The sequence below is a fragment of the Galeopterus variegatus genome, unplaced genomic scaffold, assembly GCF_000696425.1.
Source record: "Galeopterus variegatus unplaced genomic scaffold, G_variegatus-3.0.2 Scaffold4901, whole genome shotgun sequence".
Lineage (NCBI taxonomy): Eukaryota > Metazoa > Chordata > Mammalia > Dermoptera > Cynocephalidae > Galeopterus > Galeopterus variegatus.
Window position 1 is genome coordinate 51,069 of NW_007731012.1, and position 20,035 is coordinate 71,103.

The 20,035-nt window shown below is 45.2% G+C and overlaps 2 protein-coding genes across 2 annotated transcripts in view; both read right to left on the reverse strand.

The window, feature by feature from the left end:
- Positions 1-4,666, reverse strand: part of OC90 (otoconin 90) — a 43,763-nt gene extending 39,097 nt beyond the window's left edge. Inside the window, exon 1 of the mRNA XM_008588571.1 lies at positions 4,574-4,666. Within this exon, the coding sequence (XP_008586793.1) occupies positions 4,574-4,619 (46 nt within the window). The 5' untranslated portion in view covers positions 4,620-4,666. The remainder of the gene's footprint in view (positions 1-4,573) is intronic.
- A 9,007-nt stretch (positions 4,667-13,673) lies between these two features.
- HHLA1 (HERV-H LTR-associating 1) overlaps positions 13,674-20,035 on the reverse strand; it is a 35,747-nt gene continuing 29,385 nt past the window's right edge. Inside the window, exons 8-10 of the mRNA XM_008588572.1 lie at positions 19,161-19,317; positions 14,325-14,407; positions 13,674-13,717 (exon numbers count right to left, since the gene is read on the reverse strand). Of these exons, the coding sequence (XP_008586794.1) occupies positions 13,674-13,717; positions 14,325-14,407; positions 19,161-19,317 (284 nt within the window). The remainder of the gene's footprint in view (positions 13,718-14,324; positions 14,408-19,160; positions 19,318-20,035) is intronic.

Here is a 20,035-nt window from a genome sequence, read left to right on the forward strand (position 1 = left end):
GGGGATTCTGTCCTCTGAGCTCCCAAACCCCACTTCTGGTGACTTCTTCCACAGTACTTTTTATGCTGATTCTCAGGGTCTCTTTACTGTTTCATCTCTCCCATTGGATTTGAGCCCTTTGAAGGCAGAAACCTCATCACTGTTGGACTTCCAAGGCCTAGGACCTCACTTGACACACCTAGAGGCCTAACCAATATTTGTCGAGTGTGTTAAAGGAAACCATGAAGACTGACTTGGGAGGGCTGAGATGGGAGACCCAGAACCCAGTAATACTTGGGCTGACTACACTTGTCCTGGACAGAGAAAATGGGGGTCTGATTTGCAAACCCAAATCTCTCCATGGGACAGGTGGATAATGCAAACAAGAGGAGCAGTCCCAGTGCCAGGAAACAATAGGGAAAGGAGGGGACTGCGAAGCACTAGGGGGACACAGTCTTCTGTGAGAGGGGCAGCTGTGACTCAGCCCTGGTCTTGGGGAAAGAGAATCACAATTTGAATTTTTCAAAATTTGTTGGAAATCTCAACTTTTTTGTAAACTCTTCCAATTTTAAGCTCTTGGCTCAAATTTAAAAAAAAAGAAAAGAAATGTGGTGCAGACTAAACAGAACAGGTCAGTAGGCTGACTTCAGACTGAGGGTGAGAGGAAGGCCGTCTGCCCTGGGTGCATGCAGGGCGATTTGGGAGGCAAGTGCTCCTTCTAGGCCAGAAGCCCAGGGCTGTGAACTGACAAGGAAATGTGAGCAGGCCTCCCAGGTTCCCGAGCCAGCCTCTCTCCTCTCTGCTGGGTTCTCAGAATGTTTCCCATGAAGAGGGATTTCCTCCTGAAAATGACGGGCTTCGAGAAGACAGTGCCCTGCAAAACGCAGACTTTCAGACAGGGAAGGAAGCTCACGATTTCAGCTCCATTTGAGCCCATGTAATTGCTCTGGCACGTTTCACATTTGGCATAATTGCCTTGGAAACTGTTTAATCAGCACAACAGCCAACAGCTAAGAATACCTACTGCCCACTTTAGCAGTGATTGGAAAATATTGCCTGCTCCTGGGTAATTGCTTTACTTAAATTTTCTTCGTGAAACTGATGATTAAGTCCCCATTCTGGAGGGTGGGAGGTGACCTCATTACCCAGGCGTGCTGGTGAGGCATGCCTGCTCCCCCGTGCTCCTTCTTACTTTCAGGGTAAAGACGCCCACTCATGTTCATTAGCAGCTAAAACAGTCACCTTGGGTTTAACATGTTTTATCCCAGAGGACTGAATTAGTTCACTTACAAAGTCCAGTGGTGCGGTGTGGGGAGAACGAGGGAAGGTCGGAAGCTACGTAAGGACAAAATTCACCAGAATAAAATTGATTCTGAGTCAGTAGTTTTGCTGTTACATGCAGGAAGATAAATAGCATCTGCATAATTCCAGGAGCAGAGCTAGTGCTGTATTTGTATGTGTGTGTGTGTGTGTGTGTGTGTGTGTGTGTGTGTGTGTGTGTGTGTGTGAGAGACAAGGGAAGGTCGGAAGCTACATAAGGACAAAATTCACCAGAATAAAATTGATTCTGAGTCAGTAGTTTTGCTGTTACATGCAGGAAGATAAATAGCATATGCATAATTCCAGGAGCAGAGCTAGTGCTGTATTTGTGTGTGTGTGTGTGTGTGTGTGTGTGTGTGAGAGAGAGAGAGAGAGAGAGAGAGAGAGAGAGAGAGATAACGAACAGAAATTCAACTGGTATGTCTTTGATGAATGGCTGAACAGACAGTAGTTGAATTACACCATTAAATGGCCTATGAGAGAGGACCTGCTAAACTCACAGATTCCTAGTCTGGTCAACTTCAAGCATACTTAGAAGATATCTCTAGATAGCAGAATGATAAGGTCTAGTAGCAATTTTGAGTGGGATGTCATAGTATTAAGTGTTCTACCCAGATCAACTAAGAATACACAGAGTCTATGTATGTTTTTGCCCAGCCGCCCTCTCAGAGTTCCATTTGGAAGGAGATAAATGTGCAGAGGACAATGGGAGGTGGGAGCCAACACGTGGTTTGTGACGTGGGGAATATGGAATAAACTCCAGTGCAGAACTCCCAGATAAAGAAAGCACATGGTTTAGGTGGAAGGTCTAAGGGACCTTCCTCTCCAAACGCATATGTGACCACCATCCTGGTGACTGACCCCTGTCCCTGGAGGTCATGAGTCAGCACTGAGTGCAGAGAAGATGGGGGTCAGCGACTCGCCCTGCTGTGTTGACAGAGCGAACACAGAGGCTGCTCCTAGTCCTGCTACAGGGATGGAGAAACATGTGGAGAGACCTTGTCATGTGCAAAGACTCTCCCCATCATCAACATGTGTAAAGCATTGTCTTGAAATCTGATTCATTTCGCTACTGAGGCAGCTATGAGAAGGCATCTGACAGAGCTCCAATCACAGGAAGCTTAACTGACCTGGGACCCAGTGGCTGTGCTCTGAAGTCCAAGGCAGTGTTTGCACAGAGGCCTCATCTCCTATGACCCTCGAGTCCCCATGGCTGCTCCCAGCCCAGACTCAGCACGGGCAGGTATACCATGGTGAGCCAGGTTCCTGCAGGACACAGGACTCCTCTGATGGACTCCTCCTGGAAGACCTTGCCAGGCTTTTCTTAGACCAACTGTAATCTAGGATGTGTCCACTTCCCCTCCTCCCCATCTTTCCTTCACCTGCAGAACTGTCTCCCAGCCTGTCCTGGTTGCCTCCCCATTTTTTCCCCACAAGTTTTTCATGAAATCTTTCCACACTTGATCTGGTCTTGGCATCTGTTTCTCGGAAGATGAATAACACACCACTCCCATTTCTTTGAGGCAAAAATCTCAAAACTGGACCTTATCCCCTACTGTGCCTGGACTGAAAACTGGTGAGTTTGTTGGGTGGGCAGTCATCTCAGTGGTGGTCATACACTCACCCTGCAAAATTGGGGCTGCAGGTGTGGCACATTCAAATTCATACATAAATGCATGTTTGCGTTTAAACTTTCTTTGACTTATAATTTTTTGAACACTAAATATTTATGTTTGAGAATAAAATCTCTTGGAGCACTCCAAAAGTGTTTAACAATTTGTAATAATAGAGGACATCATTATCATTTTTATTACACAATATAGTAGCAAACTATTGAAAGAGGAAGAAGACAGCAAGAAGGACAGGGAGGAAAATGTTCAATGGTCTCAATTTTACAGAAAAATAAATAATTTAAAAGACACATGTAAAAGGTAGCAGATGTGCGGTTGTTGAAGATGCAGTTTTGATCAAAGTAAAATTTTTATTTTGAGAGAGTAAACTTAGCTACAAAAGAAAATAAGCTAAAAAAATTAGGAAAATGGGTTTTGCTAAGTTAAATCTCATTTAAAAGAAAAAATAAGGAAGAAACTGAGAAACTGTAGAACTCTTTACATTTTTGTCACCAAAAGTGAGACACGTCAATATCATAGCTGGAATTTGCTGAAGTTGAGTGAGGTCTTGGGAAAGGCTGAGCTGCTGACTTACCATCCCCAGTGGCTCTGGCAGTGAGGACCCAAATTATAACAAGAATGTTTTAATGAGGAAAAAAAAAATACATGAAGGAAGTAAAGAATCAATAGAAGCCCAGCAACAAGTGGTTGATCTGCTCTGCCTTGGAGGCAAGGGCTGGGAAGGGGTTTGGAAGGGGTCTAGCTTGAAGAGAAGACTTTGAGTCTTATGTCAAATGGTTACACTGTAATTTTCAACTGGCAATCTTCTGGGTCATGTGCAAATCTCTTGTATTTCCTACTAACTTGGGTCATGATCAAGACAGATTATCAATAAACATTTGTGGATTCACATTACCTCACCCTCATCACTGCTGTTTGGAAGAACACCTTACAGAGGGAGAGGGTTAGTGTGTTGGTCCAGAGTTCACCTGAATCTGGGAGGGGAAGGAGACAGGTGCCCAGATCAGCGAGCCATGTTAATTACTGTGGTGTCCAACCAGTTGGAGGAAGGAAAACAGCAAGTTCAGGCATCTGTGAGCTGCACAAGTACACAAACAAGAAAGCAAATAGGAAAGGGCCAGTAGCCTCAGATGCTGAGCCAAGACTCTACGTGAGCTTGAAGTTATCACCCCAGCCTGCCAAGGAGCTTGCTTACATGTCTTTAGGCTTTGGTGTTATGGGACTCCCTTTAGAACGTGGAAATGGAACTCTCTGCCCTTTATTCTGGACAGACCTGCAAAGGGGGCAGGGACTCTACCGTATGTTTTGAAGGTTAACATGCTCCAAGGAAATCAGCAAATCAGGGGACAGCCACCCGGGAACAAAGGGGAGTGGAGACTGCACTCAGGTGGACAGAGGTTTCTAACTGGCACCTTGTTTTCCACCCCGTCTCCCATCCACCCTTTCATGTATGTACAGGGTGCTAAAACATATCTACTGAGTTACACCTGAGCTTATCACTGACCCTTGATTTTCATCTCTCCTTAGGCAGGGGGACAAAAAAGTACTAATAAGCAAATCAGATGAAATTTAACAATATCTCCCAGTCATATTAAGTAATTATCTGCTAACTAGAAAATACGGTGTCAAGTACCATTACTCACCCACACGGGGGACGATCAGCACACCTACAAGGAGAGGCACAATCATAGCAGGAGAGAAAAGTGTGGGACTCAGGCATCAACTGGAGCAGACTCCTGGGAGAGAGGTCAGCATAATATGATGAGGATGTTTTCAGAAATCCCATGAAAGAAGAAGAAGCATGTGGTATAAAAGGAGAAAGTCCGGAAAGCTTTTCTGTACCAGCTTTGCCACTAATGAACAGTATGGCATTAAGGAGACATATTCCCTCTTTGAGACTCAGTCGATTCATCTGTAAAGTGGAAACTTAACTGTGACCTCCTCGAGGACAGGACACAGCTGTGGTCTCACTTATTTATTCATTTATTTCATGCTCATTTATTGCAGGCCTGCCATGGGTCAGGCATCAAGGATTCAAGATCCAGTAATGCAAAATGAGAAAAATACACCCCCTGCCTGTGTGTTTTTCAGACATTATTGAGGAAGGGAAGCAATGTGGCAAGTACTATGGTTTGGCTTTTGTTAATTGAACTTTAAATACTCCATACATGATGATACACCATATTCCAAATACACCTTTAGTAGACTGGCTTTGAACCTTTGCACCAACATCACTTGACATATGAATAAATTTAGCGACCGCATGGTGGCGCTGCCTGCTAGTAAGCAATGCTTTTCCTGCAGCATCTCCATCTTCCCTTCCTTGGCTTTTGAGTATTTTGGATACTTTGGTGCAGTCCTAGAGGTTCAATACATTTGCCACAGGGGCTGCTCTGAGGGGCGAGGTGGGCAGAGTCTGGGAACCCCAGTGCATTTCAATCGCAGCTGCCCTTTGCTCAGATCAGCAAATATTTAATTTCGACAGCCACTTACTGGACTGCCAGTCAACCAAATATTTAATAAAGAAGAAGAAGAAAAAGAAAAAAAAGAGGGATTTAAAAATAATTTTAGCTCCCTAGGAATATAACTCCCTAAAGAATGTGATATGGTTCGTTGGCTTGTGCACATTATGCTTTAGAACATGTTTTTAAGAAAAAGTTTGAATGAAAACACAGTGTGATCCATGCTACCCTGGCGGCATACACAGGACTGCTGGGTAGGGTTGTACAGGTGCTTGGCCAAGGGGGCAAGTAGAAGCCAAAATGAAGCCAGTGCTGGAGTCCCAAGCGTGTCCTCTGCAGGGTTGCATCAACCTGCAGGAAGGAGCACTTTGTGCAGTTTTTTTCTCCCAGAGACCAAGGCTGTTCCATGTCCTGGTGGCCCTGTGTATGGACCCTGGGCCCTGGTAGGTCACTCTGCCTGTGAGCAGGGCTTGATATTGGGGAAGGTGTGCCAGAGGAGAAGACATTGTAGGCTATAGGATTACCACACTGTGAACCTATCCCAAAGCCTAGCACAGCCTCTGGTAGCTGCAAAATAAATGTTTGTTGAATGAATAAAAAAGTGTAGGGTGTGAGTTCATTCAGATTCTCACTCAGCTCAAGCACTCTCTAGTAGTCTGGTTACTGTGTGATTTTCCTGGGGCATAGTGCTCTGCTTAGAATCTGTTCTGGCCACACAAACTTCTTTTGTGAGCAGTGGAAGGCATCTCAGAGGAGCCTAGAGACCCTTCTTATTGAAGTTAAGCTGATATGACCTTGGACAATTAGGCCACTACCTGGCACTTCCTATATCAGATTTTTTGTTGTTACCATCATGCCATGAGAGCATGCCAGAATGTCCAAAATTGGAAGGGACATTGGAGTCATCTAGTCCAAACTCTTATTTTACAGATGAGATCACCTAGGCTCAGAGACTAACAATTATTAGCAAAAATGTCTCACTTGCTAGATCTTCTGACTCCCAGTCCAGGGCTACTGTAATAGCAACACCTACCTTTGAGGCTGTTGTGAGAAGTGAATGGGTTAATCCATGTGAGGCACTTATAACAGTGCCTGACACACAGAAGTTGCTCCAAAACACTAGGAATTACAATCACAGCATCTGGCACATAGTAAAAGGCTCAATACACACTGGCTGTTACAGTAAAAGCTTTTGTGCTTTTCCCCAATTCCCTGTTGGAGTGGAAGCCCCTGTTTGGTGAGGGAAGGAGGTGGTCAGTTTAGCGCAGTACACACTGGCTGTTACAGTAAAAGCTTTTGTGCTTTTCCCTAATTCCCTGTTGGAGTGGAAGCCCCTGTTTGGTGAGGGAAGGAGGTGGTCAGTTTAGCGCAGTAGGTCTCTGTTCCTTTTCTCTTGTGACACTTGCTTCAGGGGTTCATCCCCCTGGGTTGTCCCACAGATCAGATAAGTTGGGCTGAGGGTGATGTCCAACTTTTGCCTCCTCAGATGTGTTTATTGGAACGCCAATGAACAAAAGAGACCTTATTATAGATATAACCTTCACTCTGCTCTAATTTGTTTTTTTTATTTTTAAATAAGAATAGAGGGGGAGATGGGGAATTCTTGCTTAATGGGTACAGAGTTTCAGCTGGGGAAGATGCAAAGGTTCTGCAGATGAATGGTGGTGAGGGCTGCCCAGCAATGGAAATGTACTTGCTATGGAACCATACACTGAAAAATGGTTAGAATGGTAAATTATAAGTTATGTGTATTTTACCATAATTTTAAAAAATATAAACTTCAGAACCTGCTCCTGAAAGCACTACCTTTCATTTGTTGGGTCATTTGTGTTGAGTGCCCCAGCTGGTCACGACACTGTAGGACTTGTATTGTCATGTACTTCGTTTTAGACAAAGGACTGAGGCTCAGTGAGGTTGTGTAATGTGCCAAAGCTGCCTTTGCTAAGAGGCACACCTGCAGGGGGCGCCATGGCAACCGCCAGACCCAGGCTTCAGACTGAGGTCCAGCAGTCTGACTTAAGTCTTTGCTCCAGGTGGATTTCCCTAAACTGCCAGCCTAGTAATTATTCACTGTATAACTGTCACAGTTACTGATAATATTTGCTTGGGAAGCTCCTCAGAGTGGCCAGCCATTCACTGGGGTGTGATGAGACACTGCAGTTGACTCCCCACTGAGAGCCAAGAAATGGTAAGTCATGGTGTCAACCAGAAGGTAGCAGCACGTGGTCAGCTGTGAGGGCTGCAGAATCTCTGGGACGTGCACATTAGGGGCTTGTAGGGTGATGGTGCCCTTGGGTGCAGGACTGTGTCCATCTGGAAGAAGGACCCCCTTCTCCTAATTTGCCCAAGGAAGCCTCTGTGCTGCCAGTGGCTCTGTGTGTCAGTTCTGTCCTTGGGGACTGAGACCCAGGCCTTGCCTAGGTCTAAGTGTCATGTTTGCCATCCTGGCTCCCTGCACTGTCTCCCCATGACTGATGCCATGGCAGTCTAGGCAATTTCTAAGAGCAAGGACTTGCTAGTGGACAGATATGTGGGGGCAGGGAGCTCAGGTTCTGACCTTGTCGAGTGCTCTGAGCAAGGTGCTGAAGCTGCTTGGAACTCATTTTCCTGGGCAGCAAAATGCACATAATAGTGGGTTTTCATTGGGGCACCATAAGGGTTACATGGGATAAGTCTTATAAAGGAAGAACACCATGCCTATCATGCACTAAGTGCTCAGTAAGGACTCCCCATAATTAATGACAGCTGTATTTCCACACCAGGTGCCCTGGGGACGATCATGGGCCCACACAGGTTTGTAGAAACCTCACTGATGCGGTGGGCTGGAATTTTTCCCCAGGTAAATTCACCAGGTGTATACGTCTCATGCAGGGCTCAGAGTGTCTTTGGGTTTCTAGCTACGTCCTGCAGTAATATCCAAATCTCAGACAGCCCTTGAGGGCATCTTCCCTCCCTCCCTCTCTCCCTCCATACATTTTCCCTCCCTTTCTCCATCCCTCTACTTTCTTCATTCATTTATTCCTCTATTCCCCCCTCCCTCCCTCTTTTCTTCCCTCCCTCCCTCTCTCCCTCCATACATTTTCCCTCCCTCTCTCCATCCCTCTACTTTCTTCATTCATTTATTCCTCTATTCCCCCCTCCCTCCCTCTTTTCTCTCCTCCCCCCACCATCAGGAGAAGTGGATGCCTACCTTCAAGGTCCCACTCAAATGCCGTAGGATGAACGATGCTTGGCTTTGAACAGATGGAGACTAAGTCCCTTATATCTCAAGGAAAGACCCTTAGTCATGTGAGCCCCTCCCCCCTCATCAAGAAGACAGCCTTTCATGGATGTTGGCAGGGGAGCTGCCTCTGAGGACAGGAGAGCATCACAGTACTACGGCTTGGAACAGGTGAAGGCTCCATATTAAAAGGCCCCCTTTTGAGCCTCAGTGGAGACCCAGGCTCTAATTAGAGAACAATGGCTCCCCTGTTCCACACACTCAGGCCTGGAGGCCCAGGGATTATGTCTCGGGGTCAGCAGGAGAACTTAGTGGGGATGAAAGACCGAGGCAAGTCACGTGGGCTCTCCTGTAAAGAAAGGGCTGGCTTTGTCTGATCTAGTTAATTCTTCATCAGGAGGATCTCGGGGGAGATTCTTCTTATATGTTCTTGGCCTCAGACCTGGGAATTTGATGCCTTTTTCCTTCAGGGGTTTTCTGCCCAAGCTGTGGAGTAGGCTGAGATGGGGGCTTTATAACCAGACATGGTAGTTCCACTGCCAGCCTGGCTATTGAGTGCCGATGTGACCTTGAGCTCGTCACTGCTCAGTCTTGGCTTCTGCATCTGTTAAATATGAATAATTCTACTAGGACTGTGAGGGTAAAGTAAACCAGGGACAGTGTGTGGTATGGAGGTTCTTTAAATCTCAGCTCCTCTCCTCTCCTTTTCATGTCTCCCTATGCAGTATTTTGGTTTTTCCCCCCTGATTTTAACAAGGAGAACTAATAATTATTGAGTGCCTGTTTCGTACAGCAACTGCTCTACAGGGTTTTGCCCTTATCATCCCTATAGTGTTCCTACCATTGCTGCTTTTGTAATCCTAGGAGGAAATGGAGCATGAGCTCCATTATACAGATGAGAAAAATGGTATCGTCGAGGTTGAAGTGTTTGTCCAAGCTCCCATGCAATGGGATCAGTCTTGGGAACATGTTAACTTGGCCATGAATCCTGAGTTGTCTGCTGCATTGCAGAAACAGGACTCATCAAACAGTGATAACAGAGCATAGTTAAGCCTTTACAGAAGAATCCACTGAGGGGCTCCTTCGGATAAGTAGCTGTTCTTGTGCGCTGAAGCTTTTGTCTGTAGATCACTGACTATTGTTCAGTATCTCATGTGCATCGAGGAATGAAGCTTCATTGTCTCCAATCTTTTCTCACTAGCACAGAAGACCCAATGTCTCTAAAACTATTGTCCATGGGGATATGTGGCTCAATGCAGCAAAATCCATCTCATCAGCATTTTTACCTGCTGCTCAGTGCTAAGGTGTAATAACAACCTGCATAGGTATGTTGTGCTAGTCATTTCATGGGGATTTGAGAAGCTTTATTTTCTTCCCATAGCCTACAACAAGGTATCTTAACCTTAGCACTGTTGACACTTGGGGCCAAATGATTCTTTTTTGTAGGAGCTGTTCTGTACATTGCAGCATCCCAGGTCTCCACCCAGTAGATGCCAGTAGCACTTCCCTCCATCCCCCACCGACTTGTGACAACCAAAAAATGTTTCCAGACAGTGCCAAATGTCACCGAGGGGGCCAAATCACCTCTGATTGAGGACCACTGGCCTCCAATATTCCTGGAACCTTTGGGGAATGGGTGAGAGTGAAGTCTTCACAAGAACCCAGACAGATACAAGAGAAAAAGGGCTGTTCTAAATGAGAGTTTGAAATTACAGATTCCATTATGATAGCACTGGAGTTTCTCAGTCACACCAACTCACAGCACAAGTGCACCCATGCAGACACAGGAAGACACATGCACACACAAACACATACACACACACCGGGGCCAAGAAACGCAAGCACAATCTCTCCCCAGCTTCCACTCCTTGTCCCTCTTTTCTCCCTCCCCCACCCCCTCCCTCCCCGTCCTCTCACCCCCTCCCTCTCTCCTTCCTTCTCTCTCTCTCCTTCCAACTTAGCTTGTCTTTTGGATGTGAATGGTGGACATGTGCCTGCACCGTTGCTGCCAGGAAGAATGCAGTTTAATGAGGTTGCACAATCTCCTCTTTCAACTGGGGTACAAGGACTGGCCCATTTCTTTCATCTCATCACTTAACCACTGCTGGCCACATGTGCACAAATCGGTAGAAACTCCAATTTGGTAGTACCCCTCAAGGCCTCCTCATTGCCATAACCATCCCCTAAATAAGGACTTATTCAGCTCAGGAGGGGCTAAACCTCTACCAAATTTCAGGAGACCAGTAGATCCTAGGCACTGGTCAGTTCACTCTTGGGCCCTGTTTTCTTCCTGCTAACCATCCCCTAAATAAGGACTTATTCAGCTCAGGAGGGGCTAAACCTCTACCAAACTTCAGGAGACCAGTAGATCCTAGGCACTGGTCAGTTCACTCTTGGGCCCTGTTTTCTTCCTGCCTTTGCTGCTGTTGTGACAGATGTGTGTGACCATAGAAAACTGGTCCCACGTGGTCCTCTGAGTCTCTGTGCTTGATGCTAAGTCGGTTCTCTACACAGGCCTCAGAGGTACTCCACATTTGAGCTTTTGAAGGTTATAGTCATGCTCAGCCACTGTTTCCAAAGTATGGGGTGGCTGAGTCCACACAGGCTTTCCCAGCAAATGCCTAGCCCTGGTCTTGGGCCCAAGCCATTAGACCATTCTCTGCCTTCCCAGATGATATGTTGCTTTTTGGGGAACCTCAGGGATCCTTTCCTGCCAAAGGTTCTTAATTAATATCAACTTTATCCATCAGAGACAGTCTAGTCAACTTAATCCACACGTCACGAATGAGGCTGTTTCCTTGATTCCTACCCAGCTGGGAACCCCTTTGCTCCTAGGAAATTTGCTGTGTCCTCCTCTTTTTTGCACACTAGAGGGCCTTTGCAGGTCCCCAAAATCATGATAACAGGTATTATGAACTGAACATTTGCATAACTTCGAGGGTCTTTCAATTATTCTGGAGATTAAAAATATTTTTTTTCTGTGTATAATTGCACAGGGAAGTATCTGGTGCTTCTTTACCCAAAGTTCAAGTTCTACCTCCCCAAGCACCTTATTGTTCACAGACAGTGCCAGGGCACTCAGGTGTCTTCCCACGGGGGAAAACTGTTTTGTACTTGGATCGTGAACAGAAAGTGACTTTGCTCACCACAGCGTGGCCATACATCACAAAGGGTTGGGAAACTGATGGCCAGGCCGAGTCCTGAGGCGAGAGGATGGGGAAGGAGCACGAAGCCCATCAGGAGGGAAGTTGTCCCTGGTAATAAGAAGAAAAGGATTCATGCAGGGCTACTGGAGAGAGAAAATCTGCTTAGTAATGCTCTGCATGGAGACTCAGCATTTGCAGGAATATCGGAGCAACTGCTGATCTGGGAATAGTAAAAATGGGCCTGATACAATGAAGGGCACACCTCAGTGTGTGTGTGTGTGTGTGTGTGTGTGCGTGTTCAGTAAAGGGCTGACTCAGCAAGGATAGGGTGTTTAAACCCTGCCCATTCCAAAGAAAGGTCTGGCCTTTGACCAGCTTCTGGGTGTGTGTGTTCAGTAAAGGGCTGACTCAGCAGGGATAGGGTGTTTAAACCCTGCCCATTCCAAAGAAAGGTCTGGCCTTTGACCAGCTTCTGGGAGATTACCTCCAAACCCTTGGACTATCCTGCCCAACAGGAGCATCTTGGTATACCTGGGGCTGTGGGCCATACCAGATAGTTATGCTAAAAGTGTGATTTATGATGGGGCCTTGGGTTATGTAGTATCAGTTTAACCTCTAGAGGAGCTGGACACTGGGTAATAAGTTCAGCTATGCAGGCACTCCATACCTACATGACTGCAGTAAACACCCTGGATGTTGAGGCTCATGTAAGCTTCACTGGCTAACAATACTCCATACATGTTGTTACACATATGGTTCTACAGGCTGAATGTATCCCTTAAAGGTTCATGTATTAGAAATGTAATCACCACTGTGGCAGTGTTCAGAAGTGGGAAATCCTATTATGGTAATTGGAAGGTGGGGCCTTTAAGAAGTGATTAGATTGTGAGAACTATGCCCTTGTGAATAGATTGATCCATTCATGGGGTAATGAGCATGGTCCTGATGGCTTCATAAGGACAGCAAGTGAGAAGCTTAGCTTTCCTGCTCAGCCATTTCACCATGCAATACCCTGCATTGCTATAGAGTCACCACAAGGAAAAGGCCCTCACCAATGTGTTCCCTGGACTTTGGACTTCGCAGCCTCTGGAAATGTAAAAATAAATTTTACTTTTTTATAAATCATGTTCTAAGCAAAAGAAACTTAGTAGTACAAATGGTAAATGTGAACATTGCTGTTTTTCTGAGCCCAGTGAGTTCTCTTAATGCATCATTGAGTCTGGAAGTGCTCTTGGGAATCCCCCAATGCAGTGGGATACTCAGAAGAGAAATCAAGATGAGACATCAACAAAAAACAATTCTCTGCACCTCCTGCAGATGAAAGGTTTTCATCAGCTCCTACTTAGGGGGCTTGGAAGATTATCTAAATCCCCTGGGATGGCAAGTCTGATTAGTTGTATATCACCAAGTTTTAGTTAACTGTATAGAAAACTCATATGTGAATCTCCCCAGAGTATGGATTTAGTCTTCTTCAATTTATCCTTCTGTTGTCTTCCCGAAGTCCCAAGTTTAAGTCACCTCAGGTATTGTGTCAGAGTCTCTGTACCTGGACTGGTTCATTCAGACTAGTGCCTCCCCCCTCCCCCCCATTCTTCAGTTATCATGATCATTGCAAGTATTATGAGTGTCTTGACCATGGATGTTAGGTTTCCACAACTTGAAGCAGGCAGGGGAGTCCAACATTACCCTATTAATTGTGAGGCCTCTAACATGGGCCTTTCTACCTACCTTCAATACGTTACACAGACTCACAGCAGAGAAAAAAATGCTACTTTCAAAAAGAAGCAGTTTCAATTAACTGATAATCGAGATGGAGCCCGGGTGAATTCAGCAAACATAGCCAAGATGTGATGAGGACTAGGGCTAAGAGATGTCTCCTAAAGTCATTGTTAGGTCCTAGTGTTTTTTCAAAGCCTCACACAGACTTGCAGATATTCTCAAGGCATTTTTGCTTTAAGGCTGAAAAAAAAAAGAAGAAAAAGGAGCTCAAGGTACTGAGACAGAAACAGTACAGAGACACAAATTAAACTCTGATAGCACCAGTGATGGTCCAGGCTTTTCCCAAGGGCAAGTGTGGGGCAGTGCACTGGGTGGTCAGAAATTTCACTGTGCACGCGGGGTTTGTCTTTTGTTTTATTTTTGTCTTTTTAGCTTACATTGGTACTCAGAGGCTAAGAAACTTGCCCACGTTCACACAGAGAACAACAGAGCCTGATTGGGCTGACTTCTGATTTTTCTCTCAGGGTTTGTCTTTTGTTTTATTTTTGTCTTTTTAGCTTACATTGGTACTCAGAGGCTAAGAAGCTTGCCCACGTTCACACAGAGAACAACAGAGCCTGATTGGGCTGACTTCTGATTTTTCTCTCCACCTTATTGTAAACATCAAGCAGTTAGTTCAAGGGGAATCAGAAATACCCTTGACTCTCTTTGTCTAGACTTAATGACGATTAGGTGAATTACATCCTACCCTCCTATGGCCCCTGCAGGAAAATCACTCAGGGTTACAGAACCCTTATATATTATGTGTTCACTGCAAAGTTATAATATAGGCAAGCTGTGTACTTACTGTGTGAGTGGGACACCCTTGTCACCCTCTGACAGATATATGTTGCATTCTTCAGAAACCAGGAATAGTATTCAAGACAGTACCTAAAGATTAAAGTCAGAGTTAGGAACAATCACTATCAGGTGATAGCTATTATTAGACAGCCATAATAATAATAATAATAATAATAATAATAATAAATAAAGCAAGTCCATAAATAGGAAGGGATGGCCAATTATTCACAGCAAGGAACTCGTCTCCATCTTTATAGAGTGTTGGAAGAGAGGTAGGAAAGGAGACTGGATAGGAAACAGTTCAGACTTTGGGGTCAGCAAGACTTATTTTTAGTCCTAGCCTCACTACTTACTAGCATGTGTGACTTCAGGCTGATTGCTTAATTCTCTGGGCTTTCCTTTCTTCATGTATAAATAAAAGGCAATAATGGAATCTACACTCAGGTTGTATGAAAATTAAATGAGATAACATATGTAAAATTCCTTGATGGTGCCTGGTATATAATAGGTGCTCAATGAGTAATGATGTTTGTTTGTTGTGTGTGTGTTTATTTTTGTGAGAGGTGGAGAGAGTGGAGTGATGCTGCTATTAACAATGCTGCAAACACTTTGCAAAATCAAATCCTGCTCTTCATCCGGACAACAGGAGTTGCTCCAATAGGCTGTAGTAAAAAAAACATCACTGACCACATTATTAGAAAGGAGAGTTTTTACTGTAGGCTGTGTCACCAGCGCAACATATGGCTCCGAGAATTCATGTCCCTTTCAATCCCTCATGTGATAGGTGAGGAGGGTAAACATTCTCTAATTTCTCATTCACTTCTATCGTTCAGCCATTCTAGTGTACTTTAGGGAGTTGGGCAACCAACTGCCCAAGTAAAGCTGCAGAAACTGTAAAACTGAGGAAACCGAGGCACAGAGATGAATGATTCACCCAAGGACACACTGCTTTCAAATGGTAGTGCTGGATTTCCACCCAGGTAATCCACTCCATGCCAGAACACAATGCCATTCTAATAGGCAATAGACCAATATTTGAGTCAGGTCTGTTCCAGGACAACAGAACCGAGGTGGTTCTAGAGAGGGTATTTCATGCTGAGAATTAGCCATAAAGAGGTTGGAAGAGCTGAAAAAGCCAACGGGGAATGGTGAGGCCTGGAGGAACAGAGGAGGAAATATTTTGGCCAGAGCACCAAAGGGCATGGGCTCTGGTGGCAGCTGGGACCACAGATGTCAGGCAGTAGTGAGGATTCCTGTGGAAGCTGAAACCACAGAGGAGACAGAGCCATTTCTGGAAATATTGTGTAAAGCAGAAAGAGAGGGGGAGAAATTCCCTGGCTTCTCCCCACTATGTCCCTCCAATCTCCTGCCAGTATCTTCCATTGGATAAACTAGCAAGAAGTTGGCTGCAAGCTGGCAAATACAGTTTGCACAACTGGGGCCCCTTCATCACAGAGCAGACTAGAGACAGAGCAGGGAATGGATCTGAGTGTGAAGAGGCAGATCCTGAATGCCAGGCCACTTCTCCTGTGAGCCCCTGACTCCTGCTCTCAAGGTAACATTTCCAAAGCATAAGAGATGGGATGTCAGGCTTGGTCAACTCAGCTGCTGACGTGGCCACTAGGCATTTAGTTGTCACAGCCATGACGTGTCAAGTGTGCTAGAGATGGGATTTCAACTTGGCTAAGGGAGTGGACAAGAGAGGGAGGCATCAACAACCACCACCAGCAGCCTCAGAGTGCAGCTCCCAGGTACTGTGCAGGAACAATGAGAGACATGGTTTCATCTCATTTCGCTCTCCCAGCACTCTGTCAGTACAGGCAAGGATGCTACTGTCCTACAAAACAGTGCTCCTGGAATTGTGCAGCTTGAAGCCTGGAAGTAGGCAGAACTAAACCCATTTTGCAGATACACAAACTGAGGTTCAGAGACACTAAATGACTAGCCCAAGACCACATAGCTTGTAAGAGGCAGAGACTACATTTAAATCCAGGTCCACCTGGCTTCAAGCCCACCTTCCATACAGCACCCTAAGCTACCTGCTAGCTTTCGGGGCCTTGATTCTGTGGCCTAATCCCATTCCTTCTGAGCTAGTTTGACACTGTGCAAGTCATGTTTTCTAACAAGAACAACAACAATGAAAGTCCTTAGAAAGCCTCCAGCACACAGAGGATATCGAACTACCTTGAATGATCTGCTTTAGAAAACAGTGTTACTGTGGACAAACATGATCCAAAATAAGGCGCTCTGTGAATCTCCACACCACGAGGCCATGACTTAAGTTGTGACAACCACAGAGACACAGCCACACCTTCACAAGTTGGAGATCTGCCATTCGGTGCCTTAATTCACTTTGACAGAGTACATGGCTTGTAGGATGAGTGGAAATTTCCTGCCTCTGTGATCAAGAGAGAAACTATTTAAACATGACATAGTCCATCCCTGGGTTCCCTGGCAGAGGCATCCTCCAGTAAATATAGTGAGGCAGATGAACCATAGATAAATAAATGGCCATGGTTATTACTCCCCCCCAAAAAAAAAATGGAGTCAAGGTCATGTTCATAACAAGAATATGTATTCTTCACATAGACTAGAGGAGGCATTTCTCATGCACATTAGGCTAGATGGCCTTAGAAGAAAATCAGTTCTTAGGTGGCCTATTGGGTTTGTCTTTGGCTTCTTCAGGGCAGAAGTCAGCTGCAATTCCGTGGATAGGATGAGCCAGAACTGGTGTTGAAGCACCTACCTTTACACCAGCCCTTTGCACCACAGCACCCAGCACCCACTGTGGGGGAGAAAGGGAGTTTAGGGAATCACAGTTTAGGAATGGACAGAAGAGGGCTGAGCTTCAAGAGTTTTATATGTTTTATTTCTTCTGAATGAGGAGGGAATAGAAAGCTTGGAGGAACAGCTGGAGCTCTCTGGCAAAAGCCAAAGAGAACTCATTTGAAGAGGTAACCCAGGTGCTTGAAAGGGCCAGGTCGTCCTGAATGGGACACCTGCCAGAGACAGGCCTACCATCTTTGCTGCAGCCACGTCGAACATCTCGGTGGTCCTACGCTGCTCCAGGCTGCCTCCATCTGGGCATGTGTTATTCCTTTTGCCTGGAGTGGCTTATCCTGTTTTCTGCCTGGAAAACCCCTACTCTTCCTCCTGCATCAAACTCTATTAATTTCCTATAAGGTCCCGCAGCTGGATCTGCTATAGGACTTCTTATGCTGCTTTGAAATTTGTCTCTTCACATTGCCAACTTCCCCACTAACTAGTGGTGTTTTGGTTGCACATGCTGTGTTATTCAACAAACATCTGAGTGACGCCACCCTCCAACTCTGGTATTCTTGGCCTATGTTCAGTGTGTGAGTTTATGGAACAACTCACTATTCGGTGAAAATACAGGGAAATGAAGGCACAAGCCCAGGTAAACATGCTTCATTGCTCTAAGTTTAAACTCAGACTTCTCTCTGATGCCTTCCCTGTTTATTCATTCAGCCAATATCTGCAATATGGATGTCTTCAAATGTGATATTTTCCAAAGGGACCTGATTGACAGGTTTTTGCCTGGGTGCATGACTTGGTTCTATCACCTACTATATTATACTTTAACTTGTGTTTATGGCCATTTCTTCTTCCCAACTATGAAATCCTCAGTTTCTGAGGCTATTTCTGATTCACCTCTGTATCCCTATGGCTTAGCACAGTGCATGCTGGATAAATAATAGAGACTGAATACATGCTGTTGATTCAAAGAGTTAATGAGTGAAGGCTCTAATATGCTGGGCTGATCCTAAGCAATACAGAAGACATTGTGGAAATTTTCTTTTCTTTGGGATCAGCCTGTGCTTAGAAGAAATGCCTCCACCTTGATTGCTGACATCTTTGGGTCTATGGGTCTTGCTTACTGCCCTCGCTGGGTGGAGGAAATGTCCACACTAACTGAAGGATCCAAGATCAGGGCCAGAAAGGGGTAAGAGAAAAAGGCTGCAAATCTGGGCTTGAGGCTCAGATGCAGTGGAAAAGGAAGAGTTTAAAGGCCAAGTTGTCGTGTGAGTAGACATTGAAAATAGCTTTAAAAATCTAAAAGATTGACCCCCAGACCACTGGAGCATCATCTACATTATTTGGTTCTGGGTTTATCTCCAAGAATAAATCCTGAGAGTTTAAAGGCCAAGTTGTAGTGTGAGTAGACATTGAAAATAGCTTTAAAAATCTAAAAGATTGACCTCCAGACCACTGGAGCATCATCTACATTATTTGGTTCTGGGTTTATCTCCAAGAATAAATCCTAGAAGAAAGGCATTACGGGGCAGGGGAATGTCCATGCCTAGACCTTATTATAAAATGGGTCTGCCTTCTACTTTCAGTTTTACATCTTTCTCACATAACTGGCAGATGACTGCTAGGGATTTATGGAAGAACTGGAATTTAGCTAGAGAGATCCTCTGATTATTCTCTCCTAGCAAATCTCACCAGGCTGAGGGCACTGAGGTTCAAGACTACTCAGAGTCCTTTGTGGTAATTCCACCTGACAATCAATTCAATACAGCTCAACTCATCTTATCTCAACTCTGCTCAGCACAACTCATTCAATTCCACTCAATTGCACTTACTGTGTCAGGACCAGAGCTTGATTCTGGGGACTCAGGTATGAATGTGGCTCCATCATGGCTGTCAAGGAGGTGACAGTCTAGTAGAGGACTCACTGGAGAGTCCTTTCCTCAGGGTACTCCCTGGCACCTGTTTGTGGATTATTTAATGCCTGGCTACCTGTGACCTGAAGAGAAGCCACACAGAATAAGAAGCCTATAAATACCAAATGTGAAAAGCAGAGACTGGGCCAGGTTACCTTATGGCCTCTGTCCTGGGATTCTCCCTATGGTTCATGCAGAGGCATTGCTGGAAGAAGCGGCACAGCTCCATCAGGCACGGGTTGAGCTTCTGGATGGTCAGGGTGAGAGGAACAGCTGTCATAGCTCCTTCTTTGAGGAGTGGTTGAGGACACCCTAGAAGATGCAATTCCAGACCAGTCCAATTAATAGTAGTTTGGCAAGTATCTTCCCTTTGTTAAGCTCTGTGCCAGGTGAATGCAGCCTCGTCCTGGTCTGAGGTAGCTCTGAAACAGACAGGTAAACATAGCATGGCTTCACCATTGCCCAGTAGGGCTGCTGGGAGAGTTTTAATAGGTAAGTGGAGAGAAGGTGGGGATCAAGTTGCTGGAGGAAATGAGAGACAGTTTCACAGAGGAGCATATATTAAGCAAGAATCTCAAACACTGAACAGAAATGCATCAGGTGGAGGGCATTTCTGGTGTAAGGGACCATCTGGAAGGGGTATTGCATCACCTCAGGGGGAAATGGAGAATAATGTGAGTTCAGAGGGTATGGTTGTGCATGTGTGCACATAGATACATGTGTGTACATATGTGTATCTGCATGTATGCGTGCATGTGTATTGGTGTGTATTTGCCTATGTGCACATGTGTGTGTGCATATGGGTGTGTATTTGCATGTGTGTGTGTGTGTGTGTGTGTGTGCAAGGAGGTGAGAAGGAAGGGGCAAGTTGAAAGATGACATTGGGTTTTTGAGTTCTCTGTCCCCATAGGGGGAAGATTAGTTATGTTTCAGTGAACTGTATTCTCATCATTGTTTAATATGTGGCTTTTAGGAGGAGGAGGTAAATGATAGAAGGAAACAATAGATTTTTTAAAAATTCCATTTCTTT